General features: G+C 50.5%; 1 protein-coding gene across 1 annotated transcript; it reads right to left on the bottom strand.

The window, feature by feature from the left end:
* Positions 1–402: 402 nt before the first annotated feature.
* On the bottom strand, positions 403–25,163 carry LOC140403221 (microfibril-associated glycoprotein 4-like). The gene is made up of 6 exons (XM_072490979.1): positions 25,090–25,163; positions 21,764–21,890; positions 18,995–19,170; positions 16,012–16,108; positions 2,349–2,531; positions 403–886 (listed from the first exon to the last, which is right to left on the bottom strand). The coding sequence occupies exons 1-6, from the start codon at positions 25,099–25,101 to the stop codon at positions 624–626; spliced, it is 858 nt and encodes a 285-aa protein (XP_072347080.1). The 5' UTR covers positions 25,102–25,163; the 3' UTR covers positions 403–623.
* Between the last annotated feature and the right edge of the window lie 908 nt (positions 25,164–26,071).

Below are 26,071 nucleotides of genomic sequence, written 5' to 3'. Positions count from 1 at the left end.
GTTGGTGTGGTGTGACAGCTGTGCTAACCACTGTGCCGCCGTGCTGCCCCTTGTAAAAGATGCTTGTAAAAGTAAAAGATCCTTGGCTCTATTTCGAGGAACAGCAGGAGCGTTCTCCTCAGTGTCCTTTCCAATATTCAAACACACACCCAACATCATGTAAACAGTTGATTTGATCACGTTGCAGTTTGTGGGAGCTTGCTGTGCACAAATTGGCTACATTACATCATGAAGTAATTAACTGGCTGTGGAGGAAGAGACTGAGAGTGAAATGAAAATTCTTTCTGTGCTGCAGCTGTGAGCGACGAACACTGCTGAACCAAGAGGAGAAACGTTTCCATAGCTTCACTGATAAAAGCATTATTTACACAAGATAAATAAATAACCAATTTGACCCTTGGAGACTTTTGGAAGAAATGGATATTTTTTACGATGTGTAGCAGTATCAATGAGAGGCAGTCTGACAGTGTGCTCGGTAGCGCCACCTGACCACCCAGAGGCAGACACAAGTACTGCAGCCCACATTTTACAAGCGGAACTTCAGAGAAACTGGAACATGAATCTAAAGAGTGTAGAACGCAACGATCGTGGCTTGCAAACTAGGCAGTGAGCACTTGCACCTTCTAATGAGGGGACGGCAAAGGGATCGGTCTCATTTTCATCGCTGTGGCTTTGAGGGAATAGTAATACCCAGTCGAGGTGGCCCAGTGGACACCGTTGGCGTAAGATGGATGAGCTCCTTTTAAGTAAAGACCGTTGAGGTTCGCTGTGTGACACGACTTGTACCAAAAGGCCCCGGAGCTTTTCCGTGCACAGTTGAAGGAACCCGGGTGATTCCTGTCAAACGTGCTGAATTTGAGTCCGTTATGATAGGCAAGGGAATCACCTGCAACAAATCACATTGAGCCCAGTTAATCACAAACAGAAGATCTCGATTTAATCCAGACACGAGGTTAACTGACCCCTGCCCCCCCCCCCCTCCCCCCTCTCCAATCCCTCATGTGGAGGCCTGCTTCCCTCCGATCTTCAGCAGTTTGTCCCAGCCCAATCAACCATTTGACCGGATGCACCGGCCTGTCCCCTATTCTTACTCAACATCTAAGAGGTGCACCTTCCAATGGGGATCACTGGACAGCAATCGGGTGGGATCCTGAGCAATTTATCCCCACGTTCATGCAGCAGGTCGCAGAGATTAGATTTCTGCTTTTGCAACACCAGCTTTCACACATTGTCCACCTCAAAAAAATGGGTTATTAGTTTCACCGAGGAGCGTCAGGCCAATTGCACTGGTCTGTCAATAGACTGAATCCCAATCGAGGATGATTCGGGCCGTGTAACATGAATTCACAAACCACTTTTCTCAATGTCCCAAGATGTCTTACAAACAGCAAAGCACTTTTTGAAGTGTAGCTACAGCTCTGACATAGGAAATGAAGCAGCTGGTTTTTTGTTTTCTTTATTTGTTTATGAGCCAGCATTTATTGCCCATCCCTGAGGGCATTTAACATTGCTGTGGATCTGGAGTCACATGTAGGCCAGACCAGGTAAGGACGGCAGATTTCCTTCCCTAAAGGACTAAATCCCTAAATCACCTTTACCAAGATGGCGCCGGAGCGAGGCGACTCTCTGCGAGCTCTCCCCAACAGATCCACTTTTTACTTAACTTATACCCGCTCTAATCTTTTTTTCTTTTAGTCCCTTTTCTTCCCATGTATTTAATGATCTGTTGAGCTGCTCGCAGAAAAATACTTTTCACTGTACCTCGGTACACGTGACAATAAACAAATCCAATCCATTAGTGAACCAGATGGGTTTTTACGACAATCGGCAATGGTTTCAGTCATCATTGGACTTTTGATTCCAGATTTTTATTGAATTCAAATTCCACCAACTGCTCCAGTGGGATTCGAACCCCCGGTGCCCAGAGTATTACTCCTGGGTCTCTGGATCACTAGTCCAGTGACAATACCACTACGCCACTCCCTCCCCCTGTGCACTGCATTACAATTAGCAAGAAGTAATCTGTTTTCATGATAGTTGCGGGATCAGTATAGGTTGGGAGACCCGGGAGAAGTCCCCATACTGCCCTGGCTGACAGTTCCGAGAGATCCTCCATGTTCACCCGAGAATGTTTAACACCTCGTCAGAGAGAAAGCAGTCTGGCAGTGCAGCACTCCCTCAGCTCCGCGTTGGGAAAGTCAGCCCTGTGTTCAAGTCTCCAAAGGGGGATTTAGAGAACAGAACCTCCTGACCCAGGAGTGAGAGTGCTACCCACTGAGTCACGGCTGACACCCAGGCAGGGTGGACACACAGTGGGTCTAATGGGAGTTCTCCGAGAGATGAAATACCTGCTCCTCCATCAATAAATCCCAGCACCTTTAGCCTGTAGCCATCTTCTTCGGCATTAATAGCGTTGGGTGACAGGGCAAACTCCTTGTACTTTGCATACACAGTTGTGTTCTCAAAATCTTCCAAGTCAATTCTCAGCTCATACTGCCCCCTGGCTGTTAATGAGTGTATGTTCCCCAGACCTGCATAGTGGGGGATAGATAACAGAGAGAGAGATAATTGTTGCTGCGTGGCTGATAGAACAGGGTTCCACATCATCCCACTGACAATGTGGTCATTGTTCTTTAGGTACCATTCTTTGCAGAGAATGGCAACTAGTGCAGGTTTCAAAAAGCATTGTACGGTTAACACTTGAGGTAAGAGGCCATTTTGATCTTATTAAACCTTTTACAACAAACATATATAGAAGCATAGAGGGGGAGATTTTCCAAACTGGAGCCCAAGTGTTCGTGCTGTCGTGAACGCCGTCGCGTTTCACAACGGTGCGAAACGGGCGCGGGGACGACCGATTCTGACCCCCCCACAGGGGGCCAGCACGGCGCTGGAGCGGTTCACGCCGCTCCAGCCTCCTTTCCCGGCGCCAGATGGGCACCGCGCCAACCCGCGCATGCGCAGTTGGGCCGCGCCAACCTGCACAAGCGCGGGGGACTTCTTCAGCGCGCCAACCCCGACTCAACATGGCGTGGGGGTTCAGGGGCCGGCCGCACAAGAAAGTAGGCCCGGGGGGAGAGAGGCTGGCCCGCCGATTGGTGGGCCCCGATCGCGTGCCATGACCCCATCGGAGGCCCCCCCCTGGTGAAGGATCGCTTTTCCCCGCCCCACCCCCCCCCCCCCCCCCCCCCCCCGACCCTTCATGCAGAGTTCCCGCCGGCAGCGACCAGGGGTGAACGGCACCGGTGGGACCCTGTCGTATCCGCGAGGCCGCTCGGCCCTTCCGGGCCGGAGGAACGACGGCCCCGCCGATTCCAGCGGCCCGCGGCCAGCGCCGCGTCAAACGCGCCGGCGCAAATGCCGCCAATTCCCGGAGAATCGCGCGCCGGCGTCGGGGCTGGAATTCTCCAGCCCGGCGCGGGGCTCGGAGAATCGCCCCCAGAATCTCTACAGCGCAGAAGGAAGCCATTCGGCCCATCAAGTCTACACCGACCATTCGAAAGACCACCCACTCTAGGCTCAATCCCCCCCTGCCCTATCCCCGTGACCCCACCCAATCTTTGGACACTAAGGGCGCGATTCTCCCAAAAAATGTCGAAGTTAATTTGCGGTGGGTTTTTCAGGGCATTGCCGGCATGTTCCCCACCACTATTCAATGACACTTAGTCACTTCTATGGGCCCTGGGGTATTTTTCACTGGTTTAGCCCACACTCAGGATTTTTTTTTAGCGCTGGTGAGATGAACTCCGAGATCGGGCCGCCATTATGAAAGGGTGCCCTTATCTCTAAGTGAGCTTGTGGCCCTCCCCCCCACCCATGGGCAATGCCCACCCCCACACATTTGGGCACGACCCCACACCCCCCAAGTGAGGACACCCCGTTATAGGGTCCCTGGTGGCCGCCCCTTCAGGCTCCCCCTAAGCTCCACCAATCACCCGAGATTGGAATCGAACCCGGGTCCCTGGCGTTGTGAGGCAGCAGTGCCAATCACTGTGACACCGCGCCCAAAACATAAAGCAGTCACAAACTAGCAACAGATAATTTCATTCAAAGGAAGTACCTCAATTACTCTGGTAATTGAAGGAAAATAATTAATAATCAGTACTCGATTAGAAGTAACTTTGTTGACTCCAGGTGGCGGCCTTAGAGGGGAAGTCACATGTTGGGTGGCTCCTGCTTGAGGTTTGTTTTTAGGAGTTTTATAGTCTGGTCCTGGGGGCAATTTGCAAATGATTGAATGTAGGAAGATATAAGGAAGGCAAAGAATGTTAAAAGGTTTAAGGAAAACAGCCGTGAAGAAGGGAGGGTGTGAGTGTTCACTGCCGACTGAGAGGGACAGTCATGGAGCTGGCAAGATGGCGGAGGCTGGACTGCTGGGTGGGGGCGCACTGTTCACAGCAGAGAAGATGACTGAGGTGATGTCCTTGGAGTTGGAGAAGCAGTTTGTGAAGCACATGGAGGTGTTGAGAAAGGAGATGGCGGTGGCTTTGAAGGCGTTGGTGGAGGAGGCAACTGCCCCAGTGAAAGTGGATGTGGCGAAGACATCGGCCGAGGTGAGGGGAGCAGGGTGAGAAGATGAAGGGAGTGGAGGAGGCCGCGTCGCGGCACGGTGGAGGTCAATAGTGGAGGGTGGTGGAGGTCAATAAGGGGCTTTGAGCAAAGCTGGAGGGACTTGGAGAACCGTTCGAGGCGGCGAAATGTGAAGATCGTGGGCTTGCCCGAGGGGGTGGACGGCTCAAGGTACTTCGCCAAGATATTGACGGAGCTGCTGGGGGAGGCAGAGGAGCCCTCTTGGTATGAACTGGACCGAGCTCATCGGTCACTGAGGCCGAAGCCAAAGTTAATGAGCCGCCCAGGGCAGTGATCACCTGATTCCACAGGTACCACATGAAGGAGAAGGTATTGAACTGGGCAAAGCAGAAGCGGGAGGTGCAGTGGGCTGTGTTGGTGTTCGAATTTACCAGGACTTGACGGTGGGGCTGGCAAAGAGGGGAGTGGCTTTTGGCTGAGTGAAGACGGCATTGTACAACAGTGGGGTGCGATTTGGTGTGGTGTATCCAGCGAAGCTGAGGGCGACCTACAACGCCAGGATTTTCTACTTCGAGACGGTGGAGGCGGCAGAGACGTTCATGGAGGCAGAAGGCTTTGATTTGATTGGATTTTGTTTATTGCCACGTGTACCAAGGTACAGTGAAGAGTATTTTTCTGCGAGCAGCTCATTAAGTCCATAAAAAGAAAAGGAATGAACAGAAAGTAGGGCAACACAAGGTACACAATGTAACTACACAACACCGGCATCGGGTGAAGCATACAGGGGTGTTAGTGTTAATGAGGTCAGTCCACAAGAGGGTCGTTTCGGAGTCTGGTGACAGTGGGGAAGAAGCTGTTTTTGAGTCTGTTCGTGCGTGGTCTCAGACTTCTGTATCTCCTGCCCGATGGAAGAAGTTGGAAGAGTGAGTAAGCCGGGTGGGAGGGGTCTTTGATTATACTGCCCGCTTTCCCCAGGCAGCGGGAGGTGTAGACGGAGTCAATGGATGGGAGGCAGGTTCGTGTGATGGACTGGGCAGTGTTCACGACTCTCTGAAGTTTCTTACGGTCCTGGGAAGGGGTGGGGTTTGGACTGTGTATGTTATTGGTGACTATGTAGGGGGGGGCGGGACGGGGGGATTCTGGATTCCTTTTCTTTGATGTTTGTATTTAAATTGTTGAGGGTTGTTTGGGGGTAGGTGGGAGAAAGAGATTGTTGACTCGGGGATTGACAATGAAAATGTGAAAAAGGAGAATAAAAATATTTTTTATGAAGAGAAGTAACTTTGTGTTGTTTCTGTATTTCACCATCAACCTTGTTTATAAGAGAACGAAAGTGATGTAATTGCAGGAAATCAATGGGATAGGCCGTGAACTCTCTCCCCATCAGGAACACACACTTTCCTTGATTGTCGAGTCGGTTTTTTTTGTAAATGTCTATTGATTGGGATTTCCAATTTATTTTTTTTAAACAAATTTTGCATCAAACAAAGGCCAAAAGATAGCTTAAGGTATCAGCTTGCAACAGGCGGAGCACAAACCAGCATTAGATAATTGCGATCAATGCACCCAAACACGATACAGGCAACATTATAGACCTGCGGGGCAGCAAGGTGGCGCAGTGGTTAGCACTGCTGCCTCACAGCGCTGCTGTTTGATCCCGACCCCGGGTCACTGTCCGTGTGGAGTTTGCACATTCACCCCCTGTCTGTGTGAGTCTCACTCCCACAACCCAAAGGCGTGCCCACGGGTAGGTGGATTGGCCACGCTAAAGTGCCCCTTAATTGGGAAAAATGAATTGGGTACTCTGAACTTACATTCAAAAGAAAAGAAAGGTGAACAGAGCTGGAGCTCAGGAAAGTGCAGCTGCTCACATGACAAGCCCTTTAAGAGGGCAATTTATGTCCCAGGAACAAGCTGTGCACAACTAAATTTCACCTGTCTAAAAGATCAGGACAAACCTTTTTTTTAAGCTTGTCACAACATACTTACAACAGCTGGCTTTTCCCACCCAACATAAAGGCCCTGGGTAATCATGGAATCCCTACAGTGCAGGAGGAGGCCATTCGGTCCATCGAGTCTGCGCCGACCCCTCGAAAGAGCACCCTATCGAGGCCCAATCCCCTGTCCTCTACCGACTATTAATTTGTTCTGAACTTCTGGCAAGTTATCAACTGTAAACACTAAGGCAAAGTAATTGTTCAACATGTCTGCCATTTGCCCATTATCACTGCAATATTTCCATTTTCATCTTTTAGTGACCCTACATTGCTCTTCACCACCCGACGTTACTTTATATAACTAGGTTTCTTCTCACTGATTTTGATGTGCCTGACAAGTTTCCTTTCATGATCCCTTTTAGTAACCTGCTTTGTGACCCTGTTCTGGTCTTCGTATCTATCCTATTTGTCCAGATTTAGCATTTTTGTACACCCTTTACTTTAGTTTTACGCTGTCCCTAACTTCTTTCAAAGAACAAAGAACAAAGAAATGTACAGCACAGGAACAGGCCCTTCGGCCCTCCAAGCCCGTGCCGACCATACTGCCCGACTAAACTACAATCTTCTACACTTCCTGGGTCCGTATCCTTCTATTCCCATCCTATTCATATATTTGTCAAGATGCCCCTTAAATGTCCCTATCGTCCCTGCCTCCACTACCTCCTCCGGTAGTGAGTTCCAGGCACCCACTACCCTCTGCGTAAAAAACTTGCCTCGTACATCTACTCTAAACTTTGCCCCTCTCACCTTAAACCTATGCCCCCTAGTAATTGACCCCTCTACCCTGGGGAAAAGCCTCTGACTATCCACTCTGTCTATGCCCCTCATAATTTTGTATACCTCTATCAGGTCGCCCCTCAACCTCCTTCGTTCCAGTGAGAACAAACCGAGTTTATTCAATCGCTCCTCATAGCTTATGCCCTCCATACCAGGCAACATTCTGGTAAATCTCTTCTGCACCCTCTCTAAAGCCTCCACATCCTTCTGGTAGTGTGGCGACCAGAATTGAACACTATACTCCAAGTGTGGCCTAACTAAGGTTCTATACAGCTGCAACATGACTTGCCAATTCTTATACTCAATGCCCCGGCCAATGAAGGCAAGCATGCCGTATGCCTTCTTGACTACCTTCTCCACCTGTGTAGCCCCTTTCAGTGATCTGTGGACCTGTACTCCTAGATCTCTTTGACTTTCAATACTCTTGAGGGTTCTACCATTCACTGTATATTCCCTACCTGCATTAGCCCTTCCAAAATGCATTACCTCACATTTGTCCAGGTTAAACTCCATCTGCCATCTCTCCGCCCAAGTCTCCAGACAATCTAAATCCTGCTGTATCCTCAGACAGTCCTCATCGCTATCCGCAATTCCACCAACCTTTGTGTCGTCTGCAAACTTACTAATCAGACCAGTTACATTTTCCTCCAAATCATTTATATATACTACAAAGAGCAAAGGTCCCAGCACTGATCCCTGTGGAACACCACTGGTCACAGCCCTCCAATTAGAAAAGCATCCCTCCATTGCTACCCTCTGCCTTCTATGGCCTAGCCAGTTCTGTATCCACCTTGCCAGTTCACCCCTGATCCCGTGTGACTTCACCTTTTGTACTAGTCTACCATGAGGGACCTTGTCAAAGGCCTTACTGAAGTCCATATAGACAACATCTACTGCCCTACCTGCATCAATCATCTTAGTGACCTCTTCGAAAAACTCTATCAAGTTAGTGAGACACGACCTCCCCTTCACAAAACCGTGCTGCCTCTCACTAATACAAAAAAATCACTTATTGTCACGAGTAGACTTCAATGAAGTTACTGTGAAAAGCCCCTAGTCACCACATTCCAGCACCTGTTCGGGGAGGCTGGTACGGGAATTGAACCGTGCTGCTGGCCTGCTTTAAAAACCAGCGATTTAGCCCAGTGAGCTAAACCAGCCCCTGTTGTCCACAGATGTTTTTTTTGTGAAGCGGAGCCTTTTCCTCTCAGGGGTATATACTCGCTCTGTACCTCATTAAATGTTCCTTTAAATATTCCCCACTAATCTTCAGTCAATTATCCCATTAACAGATCTTCCCAGTTTCAGTGGACAGTCTCTGCCTCATCCGTTAAAGTCAGCCTTACCCAAGTCTAAAATTCTAGCATCTGAATCGTGCTTTTCACTTCCTTTTTAAAACAAATATTTTTGTTAAGGTATTTGCAAGTTTTTAGAATAATGGAATGGAAAATTTTCAGAATGGAGACCAGTTTCCAGCGGTGTACCACAGGGATCAGTACTGGGTCCTCTGCTATTTGTGATTTTTATCAATGACTTGGAGGAGGGGGCTGAAGGGTGGGTCAGTAAATTTGCTGATGACACCAAGATTGGTGGAGTAGTGGATGAGGTGGAGGGCTGCTGTAGGCTGCAAAGAGACATTGACAGGATGCAGAGCTGGGCCGAAAAATGGCAGATGGAGTTTAACCCTGATAAGTACGAGGTGGTTCATTTTGGTAGGACAAATTTGAATGCGGATTACAGGGTCAACGGCAGGGTTCTGAGGAATGTGGAGGAACAGAGAGCTCTTGGGGTTCATGTCCACAGATCTCTGAAGGTTGCCACTCAAGTGGATAGAGCCGACTTCCGGTTGCGGCGATGCCCAGCTAAGCCGCACGTTTCGGCGGCTCCAGCTCAAACGGACCTTCGGGCTCTTTTAAGAGCCCCAACGGGGAATTTTTTCAGGACGAAACCCGGTGTGGGGTGAGTTAACAGGGAGTCCCCCCCAACGAAAGAGAAAAATATCGGCGGCGGCGGCTACATCGCGAAGAATCCTCGATGAAAGGGACAGGAGGAAAAAAGAAGCAAGATGGCGGCGGAGAAAGCCCAGGCGACATGGGGGCCCGATCAAGACGAATTCTTAAGACGGTGTGTGGAGCTACTTAAGAAGGAGGTTCTGACCCCGATGCTACAGGCAATTGAGGGGCTTAAGGAGGCACAAAGGACCCAGGAGACAGAGCTCCGCGTGGTGGAGCAGAAGGTGACGGATAATGAAGACAAGATCCTGGGCCTGGCGGTCAAGACACAGACGCACGAGGCGCTCCAGAAAAAGTGCATTGAAAGGATTGAGGCCCTAGAAAACAGAGCACGAAGGAAGAACCTTCGGATCCTGGGTCTCCCCGAGGGAGTGGAAGGAGCGGACTGCGGGGCTTACGTGATCACGATGCTAAGCTCGCTGATGGGAGCTGAAGGCCCCTTGGAAGTGGAAGGGGCTCATCGGGTCCCTGCGAGGAGACCAAAGGCGGGAGAACCACCTAGGGCGACAATCGTGCGATTTCACCGCTTTAATGATAGAGAAGTGGTTCTGAGATGGGCCAAAAAGGTACGGAGTAGTAGATGGGAGAATGCGGTGGTACGGGTGTACCAGGATTGGAGTGCGGAGGTGGCGAGAAGGAGGGCGAGTTTTAATCGAGCCAAGGAGGTGCTACACAAGAAGAAGGTGAAGTTCGGGATGCTGCAGCCGGCGCGACTATAGGTCACGTACCAGGAGAGACATCACTACTTCGAAACGGCGGAAGAAGCATGGACCTTTATTAAAGACGAGAAACTGGATCGGAACTGAGGGACTGATATTAGAGGAAAATGTCACTGTCGATGTATATAGAGATGTAAATTGGGAAAGGGGGAGACACTAAGAAATCTGGGCGCCGGTGGGGGGAAAGAAGAGACATAGGCGGAGGATGAGGAATGGGAGTGGGGCGGTAGAGGGAGCTGCGCCACAAGGGGCGGGACAACTATAGAGAATATGGGGCCTACTGTCCTTGTTCCCGCGCCAGAAAGGTGATGGCGGGAAGATAGGCGCAAGGTAGATGGGAGTTCCCCACACGGGGGGGGGGTCAAGGAGTGAGCGGGAGAAGCCGGGGTCAGTTGAAGTCAGCTGACTTTCGGAAGTAATATGGGGGGAGCAATCACGCTAGATGGGGATCTAGCGGGGGAGGGGGGGGGAGGATAACTGGGTTGCTGCTGCAGAAATCAAAGAGGAACTGGTTAAAGAAAGGGTGGTCGGGGCTGGAATGCGCCACCTGGGGAACGAGTGGGAGCGCGGAACCGGGACGTGGGACTGGCCTAGAGAGGGTGATGGCTAGTCGACACGGGAAGGGGGCAGGTAGCCCCCCAGTGCGGCTGATCACGTGGAACGTGAGAGGCCTAAATGGACCGATTAAAAGGGCCCAAGTGTTCGCGCACTTGAAAGGACTGAGGGCAGACGTGGCTATGCTCCAGGAGACGCACCTGAAGGTGGCGGACCAAGTTAGGTTAAGGAAAGGATGGGTGGGGCAGGTGTTCCATTCAGGGCTGGATGCAAAGAATAGAGGGGTGGCCATACTGGTGGGGAAACGGGTATCATTCGAAGCTAGGAGCATTGTAGCGGACAGCGGTGGCAGATATGTGATGGTGAGTGGCAGACTGGAGGGAACGGAGGTCGTGTTGGTTAACGTATATGCCCCGAATTGGGTTGATGCGGGATTCATGAAGCGGATGCTGGGACGTATACCGGACCTGGAGGTAGGAAACTTGATAATGGGGGGAGACTTCAACACCGTGCTGGACCCAGGGTTAGATAGATCCAGACCTAAGACCGGAAGAAGGCCGGCAGCGGCCAAGGTGCTTAAGGGGTTTATGGGCCAAATGGGGGGAGTGGATCCATGGCGATTTGTTAGACCGAAGGCCAAGGAGTTCTCCTTCTTCTCCCATGTTCACAAGGTGTACTCCCGGATAGATTTTTTTGTTTTGGGAAGGTCGTTGATCTCGAGGGTGGAAGAAACTGAGTATTCAGCCATAGCTATCTCGGATCATGCCCCACATTGGGTGGACCTGGAACTAGGAGAGGAGAGGGAGCAGCGTGCACTCTGGCGATTAGATGTGGGATTGTTGGCGGATGAGGGAGTCTGTGGAAGGGTGCGGGGATGTATCGCGAGATACCTGGAGGCCAATGACGACGGGGAGGTCCGAGTGGGAGTGGTATGGGAAGCACTAAAGGCGGTGGTCAGAGGAGAGCTGATCTCCATCAGGGCCCACAAAGGGAAAATAGAGGCCAAGGAAAGGGAAAGATTACTGGGGGAGATCTTAAGGGTGGACAAAGAATATGCAGAGACCCCGGAGGAGGGACTGTACAGGGAGAGACGACGACTCCAGGCGGAGTTCGACCTTCTGACCACCAGGAGGGCGGAGGTGCTGTGGAGGAAGGCACAGGGGATGAGATATGAATATGGGGAAAAGGCTAGTCGCCTGTTGGCCCATCAGCTGCGAAAGAGGACAGCGGCGAGGGAGATAGGGGGAATTAGAGACGAAAAGGGAGCTACGGTGCGGAGAGCAGGGAAGATAAACGAGGTGTTTAAGACCTTTAACGAAAGACTTTATAGGTCCCAACCCCCGGAGGGAAAAGAGGAGATGCGGCAGTTTTTGGACCAATTAAGGTTCCCGAGGGTGGAGGAACAGGAGGTGGAAGGCCTCGGGGCACCAATTGGGGTGGACGAGGTTACCAAGGGGCTGGGGAACATGCAGGCAGGGAAGGCCCCGGGACCAGATGGGTTCCCGGTGGAATTTTATAGAAAATATGTGGACTTGCTGGCCCCGCTGTTGGTGAGGACTTTTAACGAGGCCAGGGAAGGGGGGACTCTACCCCCGACAATGTCGGAGGCGATGATATCGCTAATTTTGAAGCGGGATAAAGATCCGCTGCAGTGCGGGTCCTATAGGCCTATTTCACTACTAAATGTGGACGCCAAATTGCTAGCAAAGGTGCTGGCATCGAGGATAGAGGACTGTGTCCCGGGGGTGGTGCACGAAGACCAGACAGGATTCGTAAAGGGGAGACAACTAAATGTCAACGTGCGACGGCTATTAGGGGTGATAATGATGCCCCCAGCAGAGGGGGAGGCAGAGATAGTGGCGGCAATGGATGCAGAGAAGGCATTTGATAGGGTGGAGTGGGGGTATCTATGGGAGGTGCTGAGGAGGTTCGGGTTCGGGGACGGGTTTGTTAGCTGGATCAAACTCCTCTATGGGGCCCCAATGGCAAGTGTGGTCACGGGTCGGCACAGATCGGAGTATTTCCGACTATACAGGGAAACAAGACAGGGATGCCCGCTATCTCCATTACTGTTCGCGTTGGCAATTGAACCACTGGCCATGGTGCTGAGAGACTCCAGAAAATGGAGAGGGGTGATTAGAGGGGGAGAAGAACACCGAGTGTCACTCTACGCGGATGACCTACTGTTGTATGTGACGGACCCAGTGGGGGGGATGACAGAGGTCATGCAGATATTGAGGGAGTTCAGAGATTTCTCGGGATATAGGCTTAACATGGGAAAGAGTGAACTTTTTGTGATACACGCTGGGGACCAGAGTAGAGGGATAGATGGCCTGCCTTTAAGGAAAGTGGAAAGAAACTTTCGATACCTGGGGATTCAGATAGCCAAGAGCTGGGGAACCTTGCACAGACTTAATCTGACACGACTGGTGGAACAAATGGAAGAGGACTTCAAGAGGTGGGACATGCAGCCACTGTCACTGGCGGGCAGAGTGCAGGCAATTAAGATGATGGTCCTCCCGAGGTTCCTATTTGTATTCCAATGTCTCCCTATACTGATCACTAAGGCCTTCTTTACAAAAATAGACAGGAACATCACGAGCTTCGTGTGGGCAGGGAAGGCCCCGAGGGTAAGGAGGGGGTTCTTACAACGTAGTAGAGTCAGAGGGGGACTGGCGCTGCCGAATTTGGGCGACTACTACTGGGCCGCCAATGTGGCGATGATCCGTAAATGGATGATAGAGGGAGAGGGAGCGGCGTGGAAAAGATTAGAGAGAAAGCCCTGTAAAGGGACGAGTCTAGAGGCGCTGGTGATGGCGCCACTACCGTTCTCACCAAATAAATTTACCACGAACCCAGTGGTGGCGGCAACATTAAATATTTGGGGGCAATGGAGGCGACAGAGAGGTGTGCTGGGAGCCCTGGTGTGGTCCCCAATTAGGAACAACCATAGGTTTGCCCCAGGGAGGATGGATGGAGGACTCCAGAGCTGGCACCAGTTGGGAATTAGGAGGGTGGGAGATTTATTTATAGACGGGATGTTTGCGAGCTTGGAGAAAAAGTATAAGCTGCCCCGGGGAAATTTCTTTAGGTATATGCAGGTGAGGGCGTTCACAAGACAACAGGTGAGGGAATTTCCGCTGCTCCCGGCACAGGGGATCCAGGATAGAATGCTCTCGGGGGTGTGGGTCGGGGAGGGCAAGGTGTCAGAGATATACCGAGAGATGAGAGAAGAGGGGGAGGAGCTGGGGGGCGAACTGAAAGGAAAGTGGGAAGAAGAGCTCGGGGAGGAGATAGAGGAGGGTCTGTGGGCTGATGCCCTAAGCAGGGTAAATTCCTCTTCCTCGTGTGCCAGGCTTAGCCTGATTCAATTTAAGGTGCTACATAGAGCACACATAACGGGAGCAAGGTTGAGCAGGGTCTTCGGAGTGGAGGACAAGTGTGGGAGGTGCGGCGGAAGCCCGGCAAACCACACACATATGTTTTGGCTGTGCCCGGCACTGGAGGGGTATTGGAGGGGAGTGACGGGAGTGATTTCGAAGGTGGTGAAGGTCCGGGTCAAACCAGGCTGGGGGTTAGCTTTATTTGGAGTTGCGGATGAGCCGGGAGTGCAGGAGACGAAAGAGGCCGATGTCGTGGCCTTTGCGTCCCTAGTAGCCCGGCGTAGGATTTTACTCATGTGGAAGGAAGCGAAACCCCCCGGACTGGAGGCCTTGATAAACGATATGGCGGGGTTCATAAAACTGGAGCAGATTAAGTTTGCACTGAGAGGATCGGCTCAAGGGTTCACCAGACGGTGGCAACCGTTCCTCGACTACCTAGCGGAACGTTAGAGGGAAGATAGATGACCAGCAGCAGCAACCCAGGGGGGAGGGGCGGGGGGAGGGGGGGTGGGGGGGGGGAAGTTTTATTTTATGTTATTTGGTTCGTTTACCATGTTAGTTAGTTACTCTTTATTAGATTGTAGTTATCATGTTACTTGTACTGTTAAATTTTCTTTATGTTTGATGTGTAAGGGGAAAAAATTGTGAATGAAAAATTTCAATAAAATATATATATTTTTTAAAAGTGGATAGCGCCGTGAAGGAGACCGATAGTGTGTTAGCTGTCTCCAACACCCTCCATCATCCCATAGACACTCACCTCAGTTGGGCACTTTAGTGAAGAGGCTCCTGGGGCACTATCTGGTGCGCACCCCACACAGGTGGGGGTTTGAGTTTAAGAGCTGTGGGGTTATGTCGCAACTGTATACAACTGAGACCACATTTGAAGTATTGTGTGCAGTTCTGGTCACCTCATTATAGGAAGGATGTGGAAGCATTGGAAAGGGTGCAAAGGAGATTTACCAGGATGCTGCCTGGATTGGAGGGTAGATCTTATGAGGAAAGGTTGAGGGAGCTAGGGCTTTTCTCATTGGAGCGGAGGAGGATGAGAGGTGACTTAATTGAGGTTTATAAGGTGATGAGGGGGATAGATAGAGTGGACATTCAGAGACTATTTCCTCGGGTGGATGTAGCTGTTACAAGGGGGAATAGCTATAAGGTTCGGGGTGGGAGATATAGGAGGGATGTCCGAGGTAGGTTCTTTACTCAGAGAGTGGATAGGGTGTGGAATGGACTGCCTGCTGTGATAGTGGAGTCGGACACTTTAGGAACTTTCAAGCGGCTATTGGATAAGCACATGGAGCACACCAGAATGACAGGGAGTGGGATAGCTTGATCTTGGTTTCGGACAAAGCTCAGCACAACATTGAGGGCCGAAGGGCCTGTTCTGTGCTGTACTGTTCTATGTTCTATGTTCTATAACAATAACAGCGATATAATCTCTTTATTCATAACTAAATCTAATATTACTCTGCCTTTGTTACACACTTGCCTAATTTCTGCCTTTATACAATCTAGCATTTCAGAACTGCTACCAGGGGGTCGATACACAACACCCGTTACAGTTTTAGATCCTTTTCTGCTCCTGAGAGTCACCCATATGGTGTCCACCGGATGCTTTACCCTCATTTTAATAATGATTTTTATTGTCACAAGCAGGCTTACATCAACACTGCAATGAAGTGACTGTAAAAAGCCCCTAGTCGCCACATTCCGGCGCCTGTTCGGGTGCCAGATTAAAGATAAATGGTAAAAGATCATGAGAGGAGATGAGGGATTTGTTTTTGACACTACGAGTTACGATCTGGATTGCACTAGCTGTAAAGAGCACTGGAAGCAGATTCAATATTAACTTTCTAAAGGGAATCAGATAAAAACTGCTGAAGGGTTATGGAGGAAGAGAGGGAGCGTGGGTCCAATTGGATAACTCTTTCAAAGTGCCATCACAGGCTTGATGGGTTGAATGGCCTCCTTGCTGGCTGATTCTATGAAAATCACCAACCATGGTTGAGTATGCAACCCTCAATTCTCTACTTACCCAGCCAGTATTCGCCATCTGCTGTCCCAAAACCCTGTTTATAATCGTCCCATCCTCTGTAGAAGTCGACAGAGCCATCCTTTCTTGTCTGAAACACCTTAAAACACAAGAGTTACTTGCGCTGTGTCACAAATTCTTCCTCTGGAGCTTCTCACGAAGACAATGAAAGGGCTTGCATCTCTGTCGCGCTTTCCCCAACCTCGGTAGCACCTGAAAGCGCTCGAAACACTTCCGAGGAGCAACCACTGTTGGAATGTAGGAAGTGCGGCAGCCAATCTGTGCACAGCAGGATCCTACGAACCGCGATGCATTCGTGACCAGGTCAAGTGGTGGAAGGTGAGATGCTGTCACTGACCCTTGCCCGCACAGATCGAAAGGGAGAAATGCATTCGCAAGGAAGTGTCGCAAGGAAGTTAATTAAGCTGCAGCCCGCTCACTATCTTCTTGTCCCACGGGGTTACCCCGCACAACGGATTTCAAACAAATCGGACATTTTCTCCGTTGTCTTTCGAGTCGCACTGAACTGTACGGCCACAGTGCTGTAAGGTCTCTGCGTGTCACAGCAGCTCATCTCTCAACCTTCCAGGGACGGGCGTCAGCTGCTGACAACATCCACATCCTGTGAAAGTAACAGAAATGTTCACGCCACTAACCCTGCCTTTAGGGTTATGGCTCTGTAATCAGGGGAGATGTTTCTGAGTCTTGGCAACATTTGCTTGTGGGACGACCTCAGTGGCTGGAGGCAGGACTGACGGCAGTGGAACCAAGAGCAGGAATAGGCCACTCAGCTCCTCCCAGTCTCTTCCCCCGTTCAATATGATCACGGTTCATCCTCCATCTCAACACCACACTACATCTCTCTCCCCCCCCCCCCCCCCCCCCCCCCACATACCCTTTGATGCATTTAGTGTCTAGAAATCTATCTATCTTCTTAAATATATTCAGTGACTTGGCCTCCAGCCTCCATGGTGAAGAATTCCATAGGTTCAGCTCCCTCCGAGTGCAGACGTTTCTCCTCATCTCGGTCCTCAATAGCCCATCCCTTATCCTGAAAGAGTGACCCTAGTTCCAGGCACCCCACCCCAGCCAGGGGAAAAATCATCCCCGCATCCAGCCTGTCCAGCTCTGTCAGAAGTTTATATGTTTCAATGAGATTCCCTCTCATTCTTCGAAACTCCAGTCAAGACAGGCCCAGTTGACCCAATCTCCCCTCGTACGACAATCCCGCCATCCCAGGAATCAGACTGGTGAACCTTACTGCTCTCCCTCCTTCTTAGATAAGGAGACCCAAGATGCACACAATACTGCTGGTGTGGCCTCACCAAGGACCTGTACAGCTGCAGTAAGAAATCCTTGATCCTGTACTCTAGTCCTCTTGCGATGAAGGGCAATGTACCATTTGCCTTCCTAACTGTGTTGCTCTACCTGCATGCTTGCTTTCAGTAACTTGTACACCAGGACACCTTTGTACATCAACATGTCCTAATCTATCACCATACACTCCCATTCTGTTTCTCAGTCCGAAGTGGCTATAACCTCACACTGATCCACGTTATACTGTATCTGCCATGTAAGTGATGGTTTAAGAGATCGGAATTGTAGGAATGCAAAACTTTTTTAAAAAGAGGAGACTTTTATCCCATTAGTCTACCCCAAACTCCAAGTGTGAGATGACACTGCAAGAGGATTTGAGTTCAGAAGTAGGGATGTTTTACTGCAGTTAAACAGGGCCTTGGTGAGACCACACTTGGAGTATTGAGTGCAGTTTACTCACCACCTAAGAAATACTTCCCATAGAGGGAGGGCAGCGGGAGATCACTGAGCTGATACCGGGGTTGGTGGGACAGTCCTGTGAGGAGGGATTCGCTCGACTGGGCCTGGATTCATTAGAGTTTAGAAGGATGAGAGTAGATCTGATTGAAACGTATAAAATTCTAACAGAGCTGGAAAGACTAGATAGACATAGAATTTACAGTGCAGAAGGAGGCCATTCAGCCACATGAGTCAGCACCAGCCCTTGGAAAGAGGACCCCACTTAAGCCCACACCTCCACCCTATCCTCGTAACCAAGTAACCCCACCTAACCTTTTTGGACACTAAGGCCAATTTAGCATGGCCAATCCACCTAACCTGCACGTGTTTGGACTGTGGGAGGAAACCGGAGCACCCGGAGGAAACCCACGCAGACACGGAGAGAATGTGCAGACTCCGCACAGACAGCGACCCAAGCCGGGAATCGAACCTGGGACCCTGGAGCTGTGAGGCAACATTGCTAACCACTGTGCTACCGTGCCGCCCCTAGATGCAGGAAGGATATTTTCCCCTGCTTGGGGAATCCAGAAGCAGGGGAAACAGTGTCAGGGTACGAGGTAGAACATTTAGAACCGAGATGAGGAAACATTTCTTCACTCAGAGCGTAGCGACCACAGAGGGTGTGGAGGCCCAGTCACCGAATGTATTCAAGAAAGAGATGGATTTTGTGGGTTTTAATGGCATCAAGTGGTATGGGGAGAAAGAGGGAACGCAGCATGTAGATTAGGATCCGCCATGATCATATTGACTGACAGAACAGGCTTGAAGGGCCGAATGGCCTCCTCCTGCTCCTAGTTTCTATGCCCTAACCTGTTTTACGATTGGATTGAAATAAGACAAAATGGCTTTCTCAAGTGCCGCAGGAGGAACTAAAGTTGGCAAGAAACGGCAGGATGATGCTCGGTTTGATCGGTCCACCACTCTCAACCAAGGCGAGAGTGGCGACAGAGGAAAAGATAACTTGTTCAGCGATCATCATGGCAACATGCGCACGTGGACACATGTGGGAGTGCCAGGCCGGTCAACCTTCACCACCTGACAAACGGGGCTACATGGCCAGTTGGTGAAAAACTGTATAACCTGCACCCAGGCACAAAGTGACAACTTCCGATGGGAGGACGTGTACGGACAAAAAAGAAGCAGTTCAAATTTTAAAAAACACTCAACTTACAGTCCACCCTCCACCATCACTCTCCATGTCGCAATAAACACTTAGCGGAAGGAAAGGCCCGGAAGGGTAGATCTGGTAAACCCCACTCGTGTGAAATCCTTGTTGATAAATATTCATACAATCCATTCGAAGGTCAAGCCTGAAAAGTTCATTCTTCCAGGTTCGCGGACCAGTCCCTATGTAGAATCAGAATCATTAGAAAGACGGAGGTTGAGCGGTGACCTGACGGAGGTCTACAAGACTATGAGGGGCATGGATAGAGTGGATGGGGAGGCACTCTTTCCCAAGGTGGAGGGTCAGTCACCAGGGGGCATAGGTTTAAAGTCCATGGGGCAAAGTTTAGAGGAGATGTGCGAGGCAGGTTTCTTACGCAGAGGGTGGTGAGTGCCTGGAACGCGCTACCAGGGGAGGTTGTGGAAGCAGATACATTAACGGGGTTCAAAAGGCAGCTTGACAAACACACGGATAGGATGGGGAGAGAGGGATATGGCACTAGGAAGTGCTGAGGGTTTTGGCCAAGGTTGGTATCATGCCCAGTACAGGCTTGGAGGGCCGAAGGGCCTGTTCCTGTGCTGTATTGTTCTTTGTTCATTATGGAAAGGATTGGCAGTGGATATATGTGGAATGATCACCTCCTTCGTCTAATCTATCAAACCGTGAATAAAGAGCTCTTCAACCTTTCAAGTGTGATGATACTTCACCTGTTGATCCTTTCCTGACAAGGTGTCAATTTGCAGTTCTGGTGTTTGTTAAAAACCATGGCCTAAAGTTCAACCTCCCCCCCCCGCCCCCCCCCCCCAATCTTTTCCTGGTTCTGTACTCCTGAACATCCTGTAGATTTCTTTCACAGAGAAGTGAAAGTGAGAAGTGGGAAGTTGTGCGTGGAGTCCGAGGAGATAGGAGAGGTGCTAAATGAATATTTTTTTGTCAGTATTCACACAGGAAAAAGACAATGTTGTCGAGGAGAATACTGAGATTCAGGCTACTAGGCCAGAAGGGCTTGAGGTTCATATGGAGGAGGTGTAAGCAATTCTGGAAAGTGTGAAAATAGGTAAGTCCCCTGGGCCGGATGGGATTTATCCTAGGTTTTTCTGGGAAGCTAGGGAGGAGATTGCTGAGCCTTTGGCTTTGATCTTTAAGTCATCTTTGTCTATAGGAATAGTGTCAGAAGACTGGAGGATAGCAAATGTTCAAGAAGGGGAGTAGAGACAACCACGGTAACTATAGACCTGTGAGCCTTACTTCTGTTGTGGGCAAAATCTTGGAAAGGTTTATAAGAGATAGGATGTATAATCATCTGGAAAGGAATAATTTGATTAGAGATAGTCAACATGGTTTTGTGAAGGGTAGGTCGTGCCTCACAAACCTTATTGAGTTCTTTGAGAAGGTGACCAAACAGGTGGATGAGGGTAAAGCAGTTGATGTGGTGTATATGGATTTCAGTAAAGTGTTTGATAAGGTACCCCACGGTAGGCTACTGCAGAAAATACAGAGGCATGGGATTCAGGGTGATTTAGCAGTTTGGATCAGAAATTGGCTAGCTGGAAGAAGACAAAGGGTGGTGATTGATGGGAAATGTTCAGACTGGAGTCCAGTTACTAGTGGTGTACCACAAGGATCTGTTTTGGGGCCACTGCTGTTTGTCATTTTTATAAATGACCTGGAGGAGGGCGTAGAAGGATGGGTGAGTAAATTTGCAGATGACACTAAAGTCGGTGAAGTTGTGGACAGTGCGGAAGGATGTTACAATTTACAAAGGGACATAGATAAGCTGCAGCGCTGGGCTGAGAGGTGGCAAATGGAGTTTAATGCAGAAAAGTGTGAGGTGATTCATTTTGGACGGAATGACAGGAAGACAGAGTACTGGGCTAATGGTAAAATTCTTGGCAGTGTAGATGAGCAGAGATCTCAGTGTCCATATACATAGATCCCTGAAAGTTACCACCCAGGTTTAGAGGGTTGTTAAGAAGGTGTGTTAGCTTTTATTGGTAGAGGGATTGAGTTTCGGAGCCATGAGGTCATGTTGCAGCTGTACAAAACTCTGGTGCGGCCGCATTTGGAGTATTGCGTGCAATTCTGGTCGCCGCATTATAGGAAGGATGTGGAAGCATTGGAAAGGGTGCAGAGGAGATTTACCAGAATGTTGCCTGGTATGGAGGGAAGATCTTATGAGGAAAGGCTGAGGGACTTGAGGCTGTTTTCGTTAAAGAGAAGAAGGTTAAGAGGTGATTTGATTGAGGCATACAAGATGATCAGAGGATTGGATAGGGTGGACAGTGAGAGCCTTTTTCCTCGGATGGTGATGTCTAGCACGAGGGGACATAGCTTTAAATTGAGGGGAGATAGATATAGGACAGATGTCAGAGGTAGGTTCTTTCCTCAGAGAGTAGTAAGGGCGTGGAATGCCCTGCCTGCAACAGTAGTGGACTCGCCAACACTAAGGACATTCAAATGGTCATTGGATAGCCATATGGACAATAAGGGAATAGTGTAGATGGGCTTTAGAGTGGTTTCACAGGTCGGTGCAACATCGAGGGCCGAAGGGCCTGTACTGCGCTGTAATGTTCTATGTTCTATGATGCCTCGATGCTCCCCCCCCGTCCTCCCCTTCAAATCCACGGACTTGCAACAGGGTCACGGCTCCAATGCAGTCATTCAAACTCTCACACTCAAACCAGGTCACGCATCACAGAGCCCGCGGATTGAGCAGCGCAGCGCGGTGCTTTTCAGACGCTCGTGGCTCCTTTTAAAAACCTGCTCGCAGCTTACCCAGGGTTTCGGAGTCGAGCGTCGAGTGTTGAGGATGGGGTTTCAGCCCAGTCCCATTCCAGTCAGCCCGGGGCACCGCAGAGACTTGCTTGCAGAGCAAAGCAGCCAGCCAGAGTCCGAGGGTGAACTGCAACACAGTGGGACATGTCATAAACTCTCTGAACCGAATTGGTCCCGAGGACCAGGTATTTATCCCACCTCTTTTCGAACAAGCAAGCTAAGCGACTCGTATGCGTTTTCCCTCACGTCTGCCATCTCACCAGTGAAAGCCAGATAACGTTTGAGTTTCTTCTCAGCTAAGGTTGGATGTTTAGACTCCGAGGAGGGTACCCCACTGACCACCCCCACCCCGTTTCTAGCTACTAAGGGCATTATAGTAATGTTAAAGTTAAAAAGGAGGGGCGAGAGGGTGATTAATCTTGGTGTGGGTGGGTGAGGAGGGCCCATTCTCTCTCTCGCTTACCCGAAAAATTAGCCTGAAGGTTCTCCGCTACTGGACGAGTCCATATTGGCCCTTCAGTTTCATGTGGCTGCCATGCCGTCCTTCGCTGAATAGTCACCCCGCCCACTGACTGACCAATTTGTGGAATTCACTGCTGGATAACCAAAACCGCATTTCTCCTGTGGCCTAGTGGTAGAGGCACCTGAACCGGGAAACCACAACTTGGAGCAATGCTCTGGGGATCCAGGTTCGCTTCCTACCATGGGAGATGGTTAAATTTCCATTCCAAAGTAAACCCAACGTATGGGCATCTGACCCCAATTTGACCCGGATGCCATGGTCCCGAAAGCCCACCAAACTATTGGTTTTATTTTCCATACAATGCCTCAGCAATCCTTTGGCGGCATAGTCCATTTGGATGAAGCGGAGGATTAAGAATGTTTGGCAACATTGCAATCTTCAAAATGAGGATCGTTGGCGAACCCCTCAGAAAGGCTTTGACCTTCCGCCCCCAAAAAACAAATCAAAGGAGAGAGGGAAAAAAAAAACCAAAGTTCGCCACTGGGGGAAACACGATAATTTATGATAATCATCTTGACCATGCAACCAAAATGGCTGAACTTACGCCAAGCGCTTTTGGCAATTAAATTACGAGAAGAGGTTGCATAGATTTCTTTAACTTTACTGTAATTCGCAGTATATAAGTCTACCTTTGTGGCTTCAAACAATCTTTTCAAAAACTGGGTTTGCACTATACACCAAGTATAAAATGGGAACATCCTGTGTTGGTGTTGGCGGGCCCATATCTGTTCGGCAGCTGCCACGTGAGGGCTATTGTGTTTGAGCATGTCTTAAACTCCAGCGCCTCTCGGAGGCAGCACAGCCCGTGGTGCCTGTTCGACCCCATGTGCCAGCTCAGAAAGTCAGGACAATCCTAAATATGTAATTCTAAGCTGGAAAATTGAGGCTTATTCCTAATGAGAGACTAGCCCTAAACCTGTATCTACTAGCTGAAACATGGGACGGGCACCATTACCACCAAATAAAGTCTCAAACATGTGTTCTGGTGCCAAAAAAAATTGCCTTAGATGCTGGTTCAGCTTCTGCTGTTTGGTCTGTGGTTAATTGAGCCATGATCTAATTGAGGTGTTTAAAATAATAAAAATGATGGTGGGTGTAAGATAAGCGTGTTTTTTAAAAATAAATTTTGAGTACCCAATTCATTTTTCCAATTAAGGGACAGTTTAGCGTAGCCAATCCATCTACCTTGCACATCTTTGGGTTGGGGGGGGCGAAACCCACGCATACACGGGGAGAATGTGCAAACTCCACACGGACAGTGACCCAGAGCTGGGATCGAACCTGGGACCTCGGCGCCTTGAGGCAGCAGTGCTTACCACTGTGCCACCGTTCTGCCTGGGGATAAGGGTGTTGGGCAGCATAAGGATTAATGTCAGACTGGAGAACAGTATAAATAATAATAATCTTTATCAGGGTCACAAGTAGGCTTACAATAACACTGCAATGAAGTTACTGTGAAAATCCCCTAGTCGCCACATTCTGGCGCCTGTTCAGGTACACAGAGGGAGAATTCAGAATGTCCAATTCACCTAACAAGCACGTCTTTTGGGACTTGTGGGAGGAAACCGGAGCACCAGGAAGAAACCCACGTAGACAGGGGGAGAACGTGCAGACTCCGCACAGACAGTGACCCAAGCCGGGAATTGAACCTGGGACCCTGGCGCTGTGAAGAACAGTGCTAACCACTGTTCTACCATGCAGCCCGCACCACTCAGAGTAGCGATGTTGAATGTCACTCGATAGTAGACTGTCTGTGGAGTAAAGTCTGGAAGGAACCAGCGTGGGAGTACCTTAGATATGTTTATAGTCATCGGTTAACAATAAAAGGTTTATGTTTAACCGTACAGGACTCCAAGTCTCTTACCGAGACAGCAAACAATATCAAAACAGGATGGCCATGCTGGTGTCTGGAGCACCGGTTGAAAGGTATGACTGAGTGAGTATGACTATGTCAGGCTATTGCTTGGCTAGCCTGTGAGGCAGCTTTCCCAATTGTGGCGCAAGTCCCTGGGTGTTAGTGAGAAGGACTTGGCAGAGCTGACTGGGCCTGGTCTGCCATTGTCCTGCTGGAGAACCCATTTCGTTCCAGAAAAGGAAAATGTGATTAGCGTGCGACTGCCAGATCCGCTTCCCACAGATTAACGTTGAAGGTAAATCCTGCCCTTGGAAGGGTCCGAACTAAAGAGTTTCTCAAATCGGCAAGCGATCTGCCACCGACGCACAGCGGCAGCCGTGCGTGCTATCGACAGGTTACGCCATGGCAACTCGCCAAGGCTCCTTTGACAGCGCCTCCCCAACCCATGACCTCCAACGCTTTGAAGAACAAATGGCAGCAGACACAGAGTGGGACCACTCCCTGCCAATGTCTCTCCAAGTCACGCAGCACCCTGGCCGGTAACCATATCGACATCTCCACTGTGGCTGGGAATTCTGGAAGTCCCTCCCTAAATGCACAGCACATCAACTGCAGCGGTGACCCCCGCGCCCCCCCCCCCCACTCCTCTTCCCACCACCTTCTTAAGGGCAATTAGGGATGGGCAACCTGCCTTTTCTCTCCTCAGTGATTCAACTAACCTGCTGTCCATTTCCGACATCTTTCTGCTCTTAGCTCGCACCTCTGGTGTTTTATCCCTTTCACATTGCTGGTGGGGTCTAGGATACTGACCACAAGGCTCGATACATTGATGCCCACTTTCCAGCATAAAGAGAACAAGGGGCACATTTGCAACACAAACTTTTTTTAAAACTCTTGCCCCTGTAGCAACTAAAAGCGATCACACTTACTGCCACTTGTGGCTCTTACCTGCGCTGTCATCTTAACAAGCGTGGCAGACCAGTGTGAATGAGATCGGGCAGGGTACGGCTGTGGGAAGAGAATAAAATGGCCCAAATCAGCGACTCCCCTCACCCGGTTCTGGCGAGAGCCACTACCTAGAACGTTATGACATCTGCCCTCCCTCCAGCATTCTTTATTTTATTTAGTGCCGGTTTTCTTCAGGAACAGTCATGAATGTCACCTGTTCTGAGGCGGTTTGCTGAGCTGGGAGAGAGTTAACCCTTCGCACTCTCTCTGCTCCACTTTAACGGCAGCTTTTACATCAGGGAATGCCGGTTGATAGAGTGAACGGACTGTTGGAGGACGGTTCCATACTCACCGCCACCTCAACAGCCAGCACTGGCAGAATGCCTGACTACTGGCCCATCGACACCTCAACAGCAAGAAACGACTGAGTAAAATTGGTCTATTCTGGAAATGATCAAGCTTGAGCGCGAACACTTTCGATAAACGGATTGATAGGAGGAATCCGGTCTCACTATCGCTTTTCTGTACATGGGCGGGGTGGGGGGCAGGGGGGAGGCGGGGGGCAGGGGGGCGGGGGGGGGTGGGGGGCAGGGGGAGGGGGGTGGGCGGGTGGGGGGGGGCAGGGGGCTGGGGCAGGGGGTCGGGGGGGTGGGTGGGCAGGGGGCGGGGGATGGGGGGCAGGGGGCAGGGGGGCTGGGGCAGGGGGTCAGGAGGGTGGGGGGCAGGGGGCAGGGGAGCTGGGGCAGGGGGTCAGGGGGTCAGGGGGGTGGGGGGCAGGGGGATCGGGGGGGTGGGGGGGCGGGGGGGCAGTGGGTCAGGGGGATCGGGGGGTGGGGGGGCGAGGGGTGTGGGGATTGGGGGGGTGGGGGGGCAAGGGGAATGGGGGCAGGGGGCAGGGGGATGGGGGGGCAGGGGTTCAGGGGGATTGGGGGGATGGGGGGCAGGGTGGGTCGGGGGTATGGGGGGATTGGGGGGGTGGGGG

Source organism: Scyliorhinus torazame, chromosome 27, assembly GCF_047496885.1.
Source record: "Scyliorhinus torazame isolate Kashiwa2021f chromosome 27, sScyTor2.1, whole genome shotgun sequence".
Classification (NCBI taxonomy): Eukaryota; Metazoa; Chordata; class Chondrichthyes; order Carcharhiniformes; family Scyliorhinidae; genus Scyliorhinus; species Scyliorhinus torazame.
Note: the sequence above shows the minus strand (reverse complement) of the source record. Positions and strands in the feature narration are given on the sequence as shown.

Excerpts from the sequence above, each read along its gene's own strand:
- LOC140403221 (XM_072490979.1), bottom strand. Across the intron at positions 16,109-18,994 it reads GTGATGGTGGAGGGTGGACT|GTGTTTCAGACAAGAAAGGA; the intron begins GTAAGTTGAGTG and ends TTGTGTTTTAAG. Across the intron at positions 887-2,348 it reads ATTTATTGATGGAGGAGCAG|GTGATTCCCTTGCCTATCAT; the intron begins GTATTTCATCTC and ends GATTTGTTGCAG.